At 39.8% G+C, this 16,718-nt stretch overlaps 1 protein-coding gene across 1 annotated transcript in view; it reads right to left on the reverse strand.

The window, feature by feature from the left end:
• Positions 1 to 463: 463 nt before the first annotated feature.
• Positions 464 to 16,718, reverse strand: part of MAP3K4 (mitogen-activated protein kinase kinase kinase 4) — a 46,026-nt gene continuing 29,771 nt past the window's right edge. The window contains exons 15-23 of the mRNA XM_082481153.1: positions 15,789 to 15,869; positions 14,567 to 14,758; positions 13,800 to 13,870; positions 11,441 to 11,557; positions 9,798 to 9,957; positions 3,480 to 3,602; positions 2,388 to 2,494; positions 2,002 to 2,181; positions 464 to 1,013 (exon numbers count right to left, since the gene is read on the reverse strand). Of these exons, the coding sequence (XP_082337279.1) occupies positions 993 to 1,013; positions 2,002 to 2,181; positions 2,388 to 2,494; positions 3,480 to 3,602; positions 9,798 to 9,957; positions 11,441 to 11,557; positions 13,800 to 13,870; positions 14,567 to 14,758; positions 15,789 to 15,869 (1,052 nt within the window). The 3' untranslated portion in view covers positions 464 to 992. The remainder of the gene's footprint in view (positions 1,014 to 2,001; positions 2,182 to 2,387; positions 2,495 to 3,479; positions 3,603 to 9,797; positions 9,958 to 11,440; positions 11,558 to 13,799; positions 13,871 to 14,566; positions 14,759 to 15,788; positions 15,870 to 16,718) is intronic.

Below are 16,718 nucleotides of genomic sequence, written 5' to 3' on the forward strand. Positions count from 1 at the left end.
GAACTTCTCTCCATTTTCTGAGACTGATGACGATTGGGGGTGGGGAAATCAAAGTCCAGGATCAGAAAGTCATTTTAAAAAGCCAGCCGTAAGTTCTTGGTTTTGCCAAACAGCACACAAGAATAAGCTTAACTGATCCTCCTCTTGGCCACAGAAATGCCACGCAGACCATTCCCTGTTTGCAGTACACCACAACTCTGTCCCTTATGTAATAGGTAGTGTCAAGAATTACACGTCACCTTATTTCCTCAGGTGAGGATGAAGGGAGGGACCTTAATTCTATTATCACTTGTGTAGCATCAGATGCTTCTTACACATCTTGAACTTGACAAAGCCTTGACTATAAGATAAGCTTATTCCAGTTAGGTTAACTTAGCAGTCTTAAGCAAGCATTGAAAAAAAAGTTTAAAATGTGACATGACACTGCATATTTATTGTCAGAAGAAAAACCCTTCACCAACAATTCCTAAAATAAACCATTTATTGAGAAAAAACTTTTTTTAAAATTTCATTAATCAGCCTTGTGCATAACAAATCTGAAGCTTGCCAAAAACAAATAAACAAAAAACCCAGTAAAAGTTCACAGTCAGTGCACTCAACAAACAGATTAAAAAACAAGGTCCATAACGCCTGATAACACTACCGCATTTTTCTGAACCTAAAGAGTTCAAAAATACTACATATTAACATTACAGTTCTCAATCAAATGAGAAACAGGAGAAAGAACAAAAAAAGGTATGGTCCATATACAGTAGTAATGGCACTTTCACTGAAACATGCAGCTTCTTCCAACTTGCGGACACTGTCACATGAGCAACATGTGCCAAGTAAAACATACAGGAGCAGCAGAGAAAGTGACGCTCGTCACTTGTGCAGTCTTCGTAAGTTCAACTTTTATACTGTTTCTCAGCACAGTCTTTATGTAAATATTACATACAGTAGTGATTAAAAGATATCTTGTCAGAATAAAAAAGGCCAGAGATTGAATAACTTCATTCTTCATCTGTGCAAACCTGTGAAGAGGACAAAAGGCAATTAATTCAATTGTCTCCCTATGGCAGCAAGAAGATGACGACAGATCAATTTCTTTAGCACCTTACTGAACGGAAATGTACCAGGACATCTTTGAAGCTTTCTTCTTTCTCCCTTGTTATACAGAAAATGCATTACAAGTGTTTATATGTGAATACTGGTGTTTCCACTCTGTCACCATGCAACTCTTATGTGCCTAAAAAAAAGTGTTCTGCCTCTGTGATGGATGGGATCTGGCTACAGCTGCACTGATGAGAGGGATGGGCATGATGATCCCAAACACACTGTTATTGAACCAGAATACCAAAGCGAACAGCTTTATGCTGGAAAATGTGACAGAATTCAATAACCTACTGTGCTCCTACTTCTTCAAAGAAGAAGTTGCTAATACACCTAAATTTGTAGCTGTGAATATTTGCCTATACTTAAGCAAAGGATTAAACCGAAGTTCATGGAAGAACTGCAGATTGTTATGCCAACTGCCAGATATGCATTCAATACAAACTTAACTTTAAATATGAACTTAAAAGAAAAGCAGACCCTTGCACTGAAGGATAGTGGAGTTCTCAAGCATGTGCTTGTTTCACTTTTTCACTTATCTCTACCCTATAAGAGTCTGTGTGTATGTATTTGCTAAACTTTTAGGCACATAGCCCTTCATATCAATTAACTACCACTGAACTGAAGTTTGACGAGTCTTTTAAATATAAAGATAATGCATCTCAAAACAGCAGTGAACGTTTATTGCATGATGCACACTAGGTTCTTTTAGTCAAGCGTTTGCTAGTAACACCACACGTGCTTCTGAAAAGTTGTCAGACCTTGTTTTCTGGACAGCATCAACTTGGTAGCTGGGCAGCCTCCCACTGTGCTACAAAGCCATGCAGCACAGCTGCAAATGATGGAGCCAACTAAAAGCTGTTTCCTATTCCCATCTACAGTCTCTGTAGCCAAAGCCAGGAGACAAACCTTGACAAAAGGATGATCGAGGAGCTGGCTGGCCGTCCACCTCATCTTTGGGTCACTTTCCAGGCAGTGGCAAAGGAAGTCTTTCCCTTCTGGGCTCACTTTGTCAGGAATAGGAGGTTTATGACCCATCCCCACTTTATACATGATCTGGAAGTTGTGCTCGTATTCGTGCCAAGGCCTCTGCAACAGGTAACAGTATTGCTAAGTGCAAGGTTTAGCAAGTAACTCACTATCCAATGGAGCATATATTTCTGTACCCCCGGAAATTAAAAACCACCCCAGTACTTGCAGACTGAAGTGTGACAAATTGCTGGGAACGGGACCAGAATTTACAGAGAAACTGCTAGGAACAGTTTGCACTCATTTGGTACATGAAACATCCCTACCTTGCCAGTCACCATCTCTATAACAACACAGCCCAGGCTCCAGATGTCCGCTGCACGTCCGTGCCCTTCTCCTTTAGCTCTAGTAATTACTTCTGGAGCCATGTACGCTTTGAAACAACACATATGACGTCATCAGTTCATACAGCAGAAGGAACAGTATACATTAAGTGATTAACTGGGCAAACCAAATGTTTTTTAACACATCTGCAATGAATTACCTCTCAGCTTTTCACAGAATCACAGAATTTTCAGACTCAGAAGGGACCTCTAGAGATCATCTGGACAAAATCCCCTGCTAAAGCAGGGTTGCCCAGAGCACATTACTCAGGACTGTGTCCAAGTGGGTCTTGAAAATCTTCAGAGAAGGGGACTCCACCACCTCCCTGGGCAGCCTGTGCCAGGGCTCTGTCACCCTCACTGTAAAGAAGTTTTTCCGTGTATTTGAACAGAACTTCCTATGTTCCAACTTGTGCCTGTTGCCCCTCGTCCTGTCACTGGGAACCACTGAAAAGAGTCTGGCTTCATCCTCCTTCAACCCACTCTTTAGATACTTGTAAGCAATTATGAGGTCTCCCCTCAGCCTTCTCTTCTCCGGGCTAAAGAGTCCCAGCTCTCTCAGCCCTTCCTCATAAAGGAGATGCTCCAAGCCCTCAATCATCTTTTCTTGCTAAGCTTTGTCATTTGTTGGCTTCTTGTTCTTTGACACATTTGCAGCATAACTGTCTTTCAGTTTGAAAAGTGATAGTGAAAATGCTGGTACAGCACATGCTTGCAGGTATTTTCATCTTTTAAAAATAGACTAAACAGCTGTTCAGTAAGAACAGTACTGTTTCAGTAAGGCTGCAGAGAAAGATACAACCCCAGAAAACACAACCTCCAGCACCTTTATAGTTACCAGACAAATACAGTTTTATCTTTCCAGTTACATCATTCACTGATCATTTCAGCTTCTGGATGTAAAACACATCTAACTAGCTACGGTAAAATCAAGTTTCCCTGAAACACATGATTTTCCTCCAGCCCAGACTTTTGGCAGCGGTATCTTCTCTTATGGTAACCAGCCAAGTATCTGCCTAGCACATGCTTTCTTACCTGCAGTCCCCAAAGTACTGTTCACTTCTCCAGGCATCGTCTGGGTGTTGTTCTTCAGTTTCACTGAGCAGCCAAAGTCTCCTAGTTTAATCAGTCCAGATGAGGTAAGAAAGATGTTGGCTCCTAGGAAACACAACAAAAAGCAGTAACACTTGTTAAACTAGTGCTGAATCAAGGAACGAGGGCATCTTGATATACTCTTTGAAGTTACACAGTAGATAATAGCTGAATTCATACTTGGGTCTTTACCTGTAGATAAAGCATGGAATATGATAGCATTAGAGATGTTCCCCAAAGGGTACATTCTCATTAGCCAGTGGGATTTTTGGTGGGTTTGTGTTAACGCTAAGTGTACTGGAAATTGACAACAAGAACTGTTCAAAACACAAAGCAGTACTGCAGGCAAACTCATCAGCTTTCCATACATGCTCGTTAGGAGAAAATACTCCTCCAGGAATTTATGAATTCCAGCGCTTATCCTTGTGAGCATCGAACTGCACAAAACCACCTGTCCTTAAGGAGCTTCCTGGCAGAGGCCATTGCTGCATACTTGACTCTAGCCAGCTTTTCAGTTCTACTGAGTCAAGACAGATGGTATCATACAGCTGTGTCATCACAGCAGACTTACAAAGTGGAGCTTAATAGCATTTTATTACATGTACAACCAAATGCCCACTCCTATTGTGCTCTACTGCCAGAATAATTTCTGGAGGGGGGCAACAGTTATAACAGCCGGCTACACTGCCAGCTTACACTAGAAAAAATTTCCCTAGCGTAGCTGAAGATCTCCAAGGGGAATCTGCAGTTGGCTTCAAATCACTTGCTCTACCCAACACTGCAACATAAGCCAAGTAGTTTTGATAACCAGTGGTTTTCTTTCATTCAACATCCTGCCAAAAGACGTGTTGACAGCCAGCAGAAAACAGAAGGAGCTCACTATACATGTCAGGCCAAATCCTGGATTCTGCAAGTATCACAACGAAACCACAAGTAGGTTGCAAGAGTCACTTGGCAGAAATACAGCTTGAGCTGTTATCTCTCATGAGGAAAGATGAACGGTTTGCACAGAACAAAACTGCCCGCCCACTCTAGGAGTAGGCAAATGCTGGGGGCTTTGTTACATACAGCCTTTTCCCATGGCACACAGAAGATTCTTTCAAAAATGGCTCATCTGAATATAATCTTCAAAGGTTCTCGCTGTTGTTCCACCTTGAACATAGGTCAGTGCAGGAATTCTTGGCTGCTCCTCCTTTGTGTTATGTTCCCTTAGTCAATGACTTTTTCCAGTTAGCATGGCTGGGCATCCCCAAGATATTAATGGAAAATAAAAAGAATCTTCAAAAAGCTCAAGTCAAAAAAAAGCAAGCAGTGCATGTCAATGATGCCAAAACCCTGCCCATTCCTCAAAGGGCTTCTCTAACTGCCATGAGAATGCTTGATAACTAAAGCAAGATTTATTTAGTCCAAGAGGTGTTACATAGAACTGCAGTAGAAAAAGGGGAAGAGAAATCATTAACGGAAACAAATTCCAACCTTTAATTACTGTAAGCCTTTTACAAGTTCTGAAAGAATTAACTTGCAGTGAATACAACTCTTCTGCATATTGTGTCCATAAGTTTTCCACTCCTGGGATTCAGGTGCCTGCACATACTCAAGATCAGAATTCTTTGGCTGTGTTCTGCAGCTCGCCATCAGAGGGACACACGTGTCCAGAGTCACCCTGCAATCACAGGCACGTGTAATGGAGCTGGGTAGACCATCCCTCTGCTCCTTGAATGAAAGGGAATCCAGAAACACACCAAAGCAGTACGAGGCAGCTTGGTGGGACACTAAACATGGGCAATGCATTAGAAGAGTGACAGTTACTCTATCAGCAACTTTTTCCTTTGAACCACTGCCCACAGCTTTTCTTTTCCTAATGATTTTCAAACAATTACTTGTCATATAGAAATAAGCGCACTCAGCCCACACAAAGAGCTTAAGAAAAATGGCCATCAGTAGCAAACACTTTTACAAGGATGTTTTGGAAACCTATGTTCCCATTCCTCAAGAAAGCAGCATGCAAATTTCATGGAAGGCTACAAAGTGATTTCTGACTACTGCAGTGGGTGGAAACTGGCAGAGCTGAAATGCAACCACATCTCTTCTGTCTGAATCTAAAGCCGTTGTGATTGTTTAATACAGTTCAGAACCTACTTAACAAGCCTTTTCAAACACAACTTTGTCCCTTTAAAAAAAAAGTAATAACAATTTAGCATAAATGTTACTGTGAAGGCTCCTATGAGCCTTTGTCCTGAAAGTACCTGGAACTGTCAAACAGAACAAAGCAACAGACCAAAGTTTCACCATGAAGAAAGCAACAGCACTTGAAGACTCGTGTTGCTGACATTTTCTGTCAACTAAATAAGGCTTCCACTGACGTGCTGTCTGCTGGAGCCTCTGTTTTGTAAGCTGTTTGGTCTCAGCTTCAGAGACCAAGACCAAACTCTAGGAGGAGTCTTTAAAAAGGGTCTCCTTGTTAGATGAAGCCTGCACAGAATCCACCAGGACCTGGGTAAGAGAACAGGAGACCCAAGGGCAGTACTTTGAGAGTGCTGGATGCTTTTTACCTGTGACAGTTAATGCTACTGGGAACGTAACAGAATTCCTACCATATCTGCATGGTTAATAAGCAGAATAAAACCGGAGACCACAGCTAAAACAGCAAAAAGGCACAATACACCCATCTGTTGCTTCTCTCCTCCTGCATATACACTATCAAAAGCATCTTCATTGGATGTACTTGGCAGAAGCAAGAAGTAGCCCAGTTCTGTGCAGCCCTGCTGCCATTTATACCACAAGATCTCCTGGGCAGACTGCAAACAAAGAGCAACAGTCAAAAGCCATACCCTTGCTAGAGAAAAGAACAGCTATGATCCAAAGTATTTAAACTGAAGTTTCATGCCCTGTATCTCTGTACCAAGTCAGCCCCGAATACAGCACAGTGAAAACTGCACTAGCGTGATATTCCAAAGGTGCTGGTGTAGATACTGTGAGTCCAAGGGGCTATACCAAAAGCCCCACTGAAGACTGTGGCATAATTCCACAAAGAGGGGCAGCTCACAGACATTCCTCAGTCAGTAAAAGAAACAAGCAGGCTACATGGTACCCTTTGCTGGGAAAAATCAGCTTTAGCATCCTCTTTTACTTTAGAATGTGTGACACGTGCCCGTAGTCATCTGTTGAACAGCCTTCTGCCTCTTGTTGAATGGCCTTCCTTCACCTGTGCTCATCACGAAGACATGAAGGCAGAAATAGCAGAAATTTTGAGAGCTAACAACAGTACAACACTTTGATGAAGACTTCCTGGCCTTAAGCATCTCATTCACAGGTTTGATTTACTGAAGCTTCAGATACAATCTCTTCATTTTCTGTATTCATTCTGAAAAGGCAATCCAAGCACTCTTCAGGAATATGCCCTTCTCTCGCAGAGAGAAAGCACCGAGCATGACCTCAGTGATTAATTCTTGTCAATTCAGCACTTGCTAGACCACGTTTGGTGTGCTGTATCTTGTTTTTGGGCTCCCCAGTACAAGACTGGCGTAAACCCAGCAGAAGGGCATCAAGATGGCCAGAGGGCCGGTGCACACAAATGTACAAGGAGAGGCTGAGAGATGCGTTTGTTTAGCTTGAAGAAAGGAAGACTGGAGCAGTGTATGTGGAGGGTATTTATTGCTATTTTCAGCTGTGTAATGGGAGGATATCAAGAAGATGGAAAGAGACTTTTTACCGAAACACACACTGTGAAAGGATATGGGGCAATGGACACAAAAAGCAACCTCTGCAAATTCCAGGGAGGCATCAAGAAAAGTTCTTCACAATGGGGATAGGTCAGTCATTGGGACGGGGGCCCAGAGAAAAGGGAATCTCCATCTCTGGAGATACTCATAACTCAACTGAACAAAGCCCTGAGCAGTCTGATTTAATTTGACATTCGATCCGATACTGAGGTCAACCAGAGATGTCCAGAGACTACCTTCAGCATTAAATATTCCATCATTCTCAATCCCTGAGCAGAACAGCTTGCTTCCAAAAGGTGAAGTAATTATAACCGAGGAATCTGGGCTTAGACACGGGGGTTAAAATCCAATACCCAGCACAGAGATAAAAAAAAAAACTATCCCAAAAGACTTAATCATCTGCTCCATACTAGACCAGCTACTTTACACATTGATGCAGACTAATCAAAACCACTGCAGCCAAGCGTAACAAGCAGCCAACACTACCCTCAGTTTACTTTCACAACCACGGGCTGAAAAAGGATTCAAGGCAGCTGTGTCTTGCCTCATCTTTTACACTCATAGAACCGGATGCCATAATCTCATCTGAAGGACAATAGTGGCACTAGTGACACTATTAACCAAAAGACTCCATTTTTGAGCACAAGGTACTTGCAGACACCAACTGCAGGACACGTATAAAAAATTACTCTAAGAATTGGTTATCTGCTGCTGAAAGAAACAGATCCACGGTTATGTTCAGCAAACTGGCCATGAGAGAGAGATCTGACAGCGAGATTTCCATAGGAAAGCAGTTTTAACAGTCTGAATGACATACTATCATTCTTCCCTATCAGAAAAATAAGAGTACCTCACTACATAAAAGTGAAAAGTAAAACCAGAGTTTTCTTTACTGCCGTTAGCCTGAAAACTTGGGGAAGCAACGTTAGCATAAAAGGAGACAGAAAGCCAGAGACTTCCAATGTAACATCAGGTATCCTTTATAAAAATACCCTCTGTGGTCTGTCTTCGTATTCTGTCATTAAGTTTTGGGAAGGTCTATATATAGACGAGTCTACAGTGATCCTCTGTTTATAGCTGCTGTTATTCTCAAGGAACACCCCAACATTTGGAATGAGGAACCTGTTGCAACAGAAATGCCCTCAGATAACGAAGCATTACAGTTCTGTCAAACAGCTCTCCTCACTTCACTGCATTTCCCTGAGGAGAGAAAGACCTATTTGGAAACATATCCAGAAATCAGTAATGACAGAGCAGCACAAAAGAAATCCCTGTCAGCCAGCCTTGGATTTTGATCACAACGAGCTTCCAGGAGAGCGTAATCCAGCTAAGCAGAACCTGGATATGGAATGATCAAGGAAAGGGCAAGGAGGGCACTGTGAAAAGAACGGAGGGAAATCCACAACTGGAGAGAAACCTTTGGTCAGGAAGGAGAACCAGAAAGGGCAAGATTGCTGGGTAAGGGGAGTGAGGGAAAGTGTTTTCTGGGAAACAAAGCCAAAACTGACCCAAGAGTGGCCTACCTGGGTGGGAGGCCTCTGGATCGTAGATAGTTCTTTTCCCAAATGAGAAGCACGAGGCCAAAGGACCAAGAGCAACTGGGAACCTCCTACACTGCTGCGGTGATTCAAAACCCTGTGAGCAAGAGGGACATAGAAACCCAGCATCGTTGGGTTGCACTGCCTTGTCATAAAACGAGCATTCACAGGGCATATTGTGTGCATTGTTTCCCCTACCTTCTGTTAAGTTTCTGCCATAGGTGAGCAAAATATGCCAGACTAAGAAAAACAAGGAACTAGACATGAAGGATGTTCTTGGAAGGCGCAGGAAAAGAAAAATGAACGTGAAATGCGGACTGACACTGGGTGCCTTAAGCAAATGCCAAAACCAGACCCCCTTCAGTTGTTGTAGTTCCAGTCTGCTCATTCGGTAAGCAGAAGCTGAGACCCAGGCATGAGTAGATAAATGTATGGCAAAAACCCCACTAGATAAGTAACTTTACTATATCACTTAAATTTCTTTTAAACAAGGCTTTTATTACCATGTTTAACTAATCATTCCTCTGAAATCCTAAAACTCTTCTGGAAAATGAGAATCGCAAGGAAAAGTTCTGATGAACAACTCTAGCACTGTACACTGCTTGTCAGCTCCCAGAAAACACCACAGCTTCTTGCATAGATGAGAAGAAAAACAGCATTACATAACTCAGTATATTAGTACTAAAAATACAAGGACCAAAATCTGAGTTTGGATGAATCCCCAACAATCTTCAACCTCTGCAGAAACTATATAAATCATGGGCAGAATTTATGAGTTTGCAATGCCAACTGTGAGTATTTTTTATGTTCTGCACTTAAAAAAGGAGCATGTAACTAGCCAATAACTTGTAAATTGAAAACTAAAAAATGTGTGGAAGGTTTTATACACTTAATGGCTGTATAGATAGTGTGCTAAATCTGCAAACATGTCCCCCATCCCTTCCCACCGCCCTCATCTACAACACTGAAACAACAACATTACCTTTTTTGGTTAACATTACCTTTAATGTCTCGATGAACAATACCATGTTCATGTAGTACATTGATAGCAATCGTGATTTGCTTTGAGTAGAGCCTAATGACATGCTCCTGAAGGCCCAGTTTTGATACCTCCTCCAGAGTGCCCTCATCACAGTACTCCATGAAGATGTACATTTCTTCCTGTTGTGGGAACCAAACCGGATTTGATTGGTTTCAGGTTTTTTTAATTTTAATTTTTTTTTTAAACACTGAATTAGGATCAAATTTTCCTTCCATCCTTCATTGTTTGTGAAAAGAGTAATGGAAGTACCATGTAATGTTTTAATGGAAGGACCTCTTACCATGAAATATCTAATAAATCATCTCTTCAGAACTCTATTCTCTTGGGCATGCTTCAACCTAATATATTCTATTGCACAGCTACGGAAAATCTCTATCTGCATCATTTGTATGCAACTGATACAATTTGGTGGTATAAAATGTGTTACTTTGGCATCAACCAAAAAGCACTTTGGAAATCTTGTAGGTATATTACGCAGAAATACAGAATATCCTTTGCATATTTAGAAAAAAGGTAAAATCATGTTTTGGACTTGGTAGGTTGTTTTTTTTTTTTCTCTCTCCAAGTTCCTGCAGTATCATGTGTTGATTTCTTAGGAAGGGCAAGTTTTTTATTGTTGTCTGTGGCTTGAACAAGTATGCCAACTCTAACTCACTTTAATGAAAAGTTAGGTTCGTGTTCCCTTTCTCTGTCTCCAAGCCCAGCCAATTTCAGCCAGACTTTATTAATACAAAAAAGATGGCAAAGACACTAAGGTCGTAGAACTACCCAAAGAAACCAACGACCCAATGGCACAGACACCCAAAGGTGTGTCCCCAAGTAAAGAAATGCAGACAGAAGGCAGCCTTTGTCCCCTTCTAAACTAGCAAAGGGTCAGCAAATCAACCCATTTGTATTAAGCAAATCAACCAAGACCACACGATGGTTTCCAGACACCAGGCATCCTGTTCCCTGCCCACCTCACTCGGTAGAGATACAGGAAGGACCTGAGACTCACAGGGGGAGGTGGGAAGGGCATGTGGGAAGCAGAGAGTAAGAAAAAGTAGGGTATCTCAGCACACAACTGTGAAATCCAACTCCATTAAGAAAACCAGTTCTGCTGCTCAAGCGAGAAAACTTTTTCCTTCTGAAGAGATGCTGGCTGAACCCCAGAAGATCCGCTTCCTTAGGATACTTGTCTGGCATCAAGATTTAAACACCAGCACAAAATTTTTCCAGGAATCAACAAGATATTGGTACAACCTTTGCTGCAAACAGTGATTTTTTTTTTTTAGGCTGTCTAGTCTTTGTCTACGCGCAGAAGTTACCCTACCGTTATCTGATATAGCTTGCTGTTAGAGCAGTTAAACTTAGTAACAGCATAGAGTAGCTCCACCATTACTCGCTCTAGTCACTTATTGAGAATGTTCTCTGTTTATGTACCAGTTCCAAAAAATTTCTGCAAACTATGTTTCAGAGGAAAAAAGACACACTGCAATTCACAGAGATACACAGACAATTTAGCTGAACTATAATGTTCTCAAGTAAAACCTCCAATGATCCAAAGCTTCTTAACATTTTCTCTGTCCGCTAAAAAAGCCACAAAAATTTACGTTTTCTTACCCTGTGGAGCTCCACACCAAAATAACGAACAAGATTAGGGTGCTTGATGCCTTCAAAAATCTTCAGTTCATCAGCTGTTTCTTTGATGGTTTTATGATCATTAGGTTGAAATCTTATCTGCAAGAAAGATTTTTCATTATTTTGCCACTATTTCAAATTACTAAGGAACAAAAGAAAAAAAGGCAAAAAAAGCCCCAGAAAACAAACCCACCTTAAATCCAAACCAAGAAAAGAGCTAAAAGAGCCTCCTCCCTTTTTTTTATTTAAACAGCATCATACACAAATAGCCCCAAAATACCACTCCTCTATCCCCAAACTTACACAAAAAAGAACACCAAATATTTCTGGAAAATTACATACAAATATGATGATTTATAAACTACCTAACAGTCAAATGCTGTTACTTAAATGTATAATTACACACGTGTGCACATATATCTTTTCCAAGCTTGCCTTCTAGTTTAAACATGGTAGATAGACACAGTAAAAGAGAAGCTGAAAGTAACATCAGTGAGAGCTACAGTCAAGAAAGCCCAGTTTCCAGGTACTTCATCAATGGAGATTCTAAGGGATTTTTCTTCACTGAGAACAAGGCAGCTGCAAGGAAAAGGTGTGGCATGGAACAAATACCATCATAAAGGTTTTGATAAAAGAAACAGGTTTTCATTAGCTCTCCTACAATATGCGGTGATGGATTTTTCATGGAGGAAAAAAATCATCAAGTCTTCTGAAAAAATGATTTAAAGCTTCTGTTCAAACAAAGATAAGCAAAATGCATAACAAATTATGGAAGATGCTACTTTTACCATACTGGTAGAAAGCAGAAACTTCATTAATTGAGTACAGGACAACTGCTAAAGAAACAAATGCACATATTTTACCTTTGGTTGCTATGATGTTATGATTGTTTTGTTCTGTATAACAATTCCAGGATACAGTTTGTACTCAAACAGTGGTCAAATTAAATATATGGAGATTACAAAAACGTGACCAATGACATTCAAGTATTTTATGTATTTCCTAACACTCCGAAATCGCAACACTATGTATTTGCAGTAAAGCTTGTCCACTATAATTTATAGAGATTTTAGCAACACCGTGGTTAAGACAGTAAAGTCTGAAGACATCACTGGGGGGAATGCAATGTTTTTAACCAGTTTAAAAATAAATACATTTTCTCCCAAGGTACTCTTAAGGAAATCCAGAAAAGCCTTTTATTTCAAAGTTGCAAAGAGTTTGCATTTAAGCCCACAGTGGTGGGGGTGGGGAATGTTTCTTGGTGACATAATTCTGGAAGTTAAAAATACAACAGGAAAAGGCAGCATACTGGATATTTAGCCTACTAGTGAAGTGTCATCAAACAAGGTCCATTTAACTTATTTGAACTTCTGCTAAAAAGCACACACATGCTGTCAAAATGCACCTCCATCTAGAAAGCAACTTTGAATTCCAGAAACAGAGCGCTACTGATCGGGGGGAAAAATGTTATTTCATCAGGAGAAAAAAAAAAAAAAAACACAAACACCAAACCATAAAAAAAAAAAATAAAGTCAAGTGTTGGTATTAGTTAGTCAGTGAATGAGTACGGTACAAGAAGTTAAGCACAAGCCCAATCTTGCTTTTCCCCACCTTGGACAGATCACATACATATTGTGTGTGTGGAAGAACTGGCTCATCAAATATAACTGCACTAGCGTCAAATGGCTGGCATGGTAACTGTTGGGAACAGCTGATGCTCGCATTTGTCTGAAGATGTGGAAACGCAGTAAAAGCAAACAATACAAATATTTAAAAAAAACAAGGTGTGTAGGGAAAACGGATCTCTACACCTACATCGCTTTATTTACTTCTATCCTGAAAATGAAATTATCTGTACCCACCAGGTTAGTCAACAGTTTTGTGACTCAGCCTAGCTTACTTAAACTACAGGAGAAGCTGGAAAACATCTGATGTGACACTTCCTATCTTTTTCTCCAAGGAATATAGAAAACAGGAATAAAATGTGAGATGAAATATTGCAGAGTAAAATATAAGTTTGTGTGCAGTCCCCACTAATCAGAAATGTCTTTCCAAAATTCATTAAGTTCACAACATCCCTATGAGATTAGTAAAAAAACTTGATCCATTTTACATACATTTAAATTAAAAGCTGTAAACTGAAAAGAAAAAGCTGAAGCAACTTAAGGAGGAACAAGTGATATTAGCAGATGTAGTAGCTACACAAAGCAACAATTCGTCTTCCCACCCTTTCCCAGTCAGCTAACAATACTGTTCAGAAATTCTTAATGCCTGCTAACTTATGCACATCTGATTTGTTAAAAACAAGGGCAGCGGTGATTCTTGTTTACAGAGTACTCACTTCCTTCATAGCCATCAGCTCCCCAGTGTCAACACTGATACAGGTATAGACCTTCCCATACTGGCCTTCACCTGGCAGAATTAAAATAAAAATAAGAAAAATGTATTACGCTACATCAATAAGCAACACGTACATAAACTGCAATAAAAAAAACCACATCACTGAAAACTGTGCTTTCCAAGGTTATTTACCTTTATTTTCAGTTAAAATTTCAAGTAGCTTTTTAACCTGTAACACCTCATACTAGACTTATAGTCCTGAATTCAAGCTGATAAACAGTAAAACCATTACATTAACAGACTGACCTGAAAGAAAACTACTCATGAACATGAATATTTTCCCCACAAATCACAAACCAGAGAGGAAACAAAGATCACATGGGGGAAACAACAACAATATTGGTGAATTAAACAAATCCCAAAGTTTGTGCTCATTTCCATTCATATTTCTGGTTCTTCCAAAAGCAGAACTCAAACATTTTATAGGGTTGAACACATACAGGAATCGCAGGATCATACCTAAGTAACTGTCCTAACCAAATCCTTCACCTCCTTTGTTTCTTGTTATATGACCAGTGAAAACTTCACTGAAGTTCTACATAAAGGAAATCCTAGCTGCAATAGTATTTTGTACTTTAACATTCTGGTTTCAGTCAAGTTGGTATTAGCTATGCGGCGACCCAAGATTTCAGAAGATAGTCTTAGATTTCCTTCAAAAATATTAAGCTAGGTATTTTAGCTCGATAAATGAAGGTATAATGAACGTACCAATTTTGTTTCCTCTCTGCCACTTGAAAGTCACTTTTCTCAAACCTACATGCATGACATTATCATAAGATTTCGGTGTGTCACAAACTTGGCCAATGATGTTCTTCCTCCTCATCTCTCTGTATCTCCTTTCTTCAAACAACTGAACAGACTTTTGAACAGCTTCAATTGGTGCTTGCTTGGAAGCAGTGTCTAAAAAGAGTGACGAACAATTTCCTTGATTGAGAAATATTCACTGTTTGTTACCTTTTGATATCATGTGAAGTGACCTGAGTTAGAAGACAGCTATTTTGTGAGTCTAATTTAAGATGTAGGAAAAGAATTAAACATTTTAGCAATCACGTATGAAACTATCACTTATGAATCACATATGAAACTGAAGTAAAATGAAAATACTGGTCCTTTTCTAACCATCTCTTACTTGATACAAGGAAGTTAAATTAAAGCAAAATCCTTGTCTTCTAGAAATTGTCAATTTTTCCCTCATTCTTCTTTTCTAGATTAAACAAACTCAATTCCTTCACTGTTTATGTTCCAAACAAAAAATAAACCTTCCAGCTTTCAGAAAAAAAATTTGCTGTTCTTCCTGTGTTCTCTCTGAGCCACATCAGTGACAGATCAGCTTTTTATATGACAGAAACTTTCTTCTAATGTTTCATGAGGTTCTACTATGCCAGAATATATGTAAGCAAGCTACATGTATGTAACTGTACAGTATAGCAGTCTCAGAAGTAATCAAGTTTCATGAAAATAAGCAGCAGGACAGAGAGGAAGGGACCCCATAAGAACCTTGAATTTGGGAAATGGTCTAGGATCACACACTGTTGGACACCCAAGAATAGGAAAATCTCACATTGGGCAGAGATCTTAGGAAGTGAGGAAGTGCTTCTTACTGTCATGCAATGAATAATTGGGCACTGAATAGGGACAGTAAACTTCTGCAATTCCTATAGCAATAAATGTACTCACTTTGTACAACAACACTTAGTATCTTTCAGAAACTGAAAAGATGTAACTTCTACCAAGTTTAATTACTCCCACCTCAGAGAGTACACCTTGTCATTTTGTTAGCAGTACCTTCTATCTGCAATCAGGATTTTTTTTTCCTCCCTTCCTATGTACAAAGCTGTGAAAACCTCTTCATAATCAGCATTAAGATTCAGCCTTTCAATACAGCACTAGTTTAATAGATGTTACATTATAGTGACTCCAAGACACCTACCTTTGGTCTGGTTGATTAAAGTTCTGAGCTCCCAACTCCGCCGGGACGAGCCACTTGAATCTCCTTTTGGATATGCTGGTTCTAGAGAAATAATACTATGAGCATAAAAGTGGCTTTATCTCATATTAAGGATTATGCCATGATATTCAGCAGAGGCTGAGATCTTACATATCAGGACTAACGCACCCTACAAGTATATGAGGCAACCATATAGAAATGTATGCTCTTGAATTCAAAAATTACTTATCTTTAGAAAACAAATTATGAAAGCCATTCTGAAATAGGATTTAATTTAAACAGGAAAAGAGATCTCCTTCCACAATTGAGGGAAGCACTTCAAGGCGGGGCACTGTGAATCAAATATGTAGGAAATCTGTAGGAAAACAAGCTTCTATGGTACCTCAGAAAAAGACCTGTATTCATTCCAACCTAAGCCAATTTTCCATTCATACAGATACATAAAAAAGTGAATAAGCATGAAGCAGGTAATATTTTCAATATCTGCTTTAAAAAACAAACCAAAAATATCCCCCACACCTCTTAGTATAAATTTTTAAGTAATTTTTTTCTTAGAAATCCACTTCATTTTGCAGGACGACCACAGTATCAACTCTACTTCGCTTGGGATTTTGTGCTTCATTTCAATTTACACAGAGCACACTACCTTAACAATCAATGTTTCCAGGTATTTGATGTAATAAATACCACATACACAGGTGCTGAGGAAACCTGAAGGAGGAGCCCTGATCAGGACGTCAAGTCACACACTCTGTCCCTTCTTCCAGGATTCAAATAACAGCAAGTATTTGTAAGATGAACACTGCAGCGGTAGTTAAAGAACTGGATAGAAAACTCTTCACTATCCTGATGGGTCCAGTTCATACCTCATTAACAGCATTTAGAATTTTACTACTGAATGGGGTATATAAT

Source organism: Vanellus vanellus (assembly GCF_965231255.1).
Source record: "Vanellus vanellus genome assembly, chromosome: 3".
NCBI lineage: Eukaryota > Metazoa > Chordata > Aves > Charadriiformes > Charadriidae > Vanellus > Vanellus vanellus.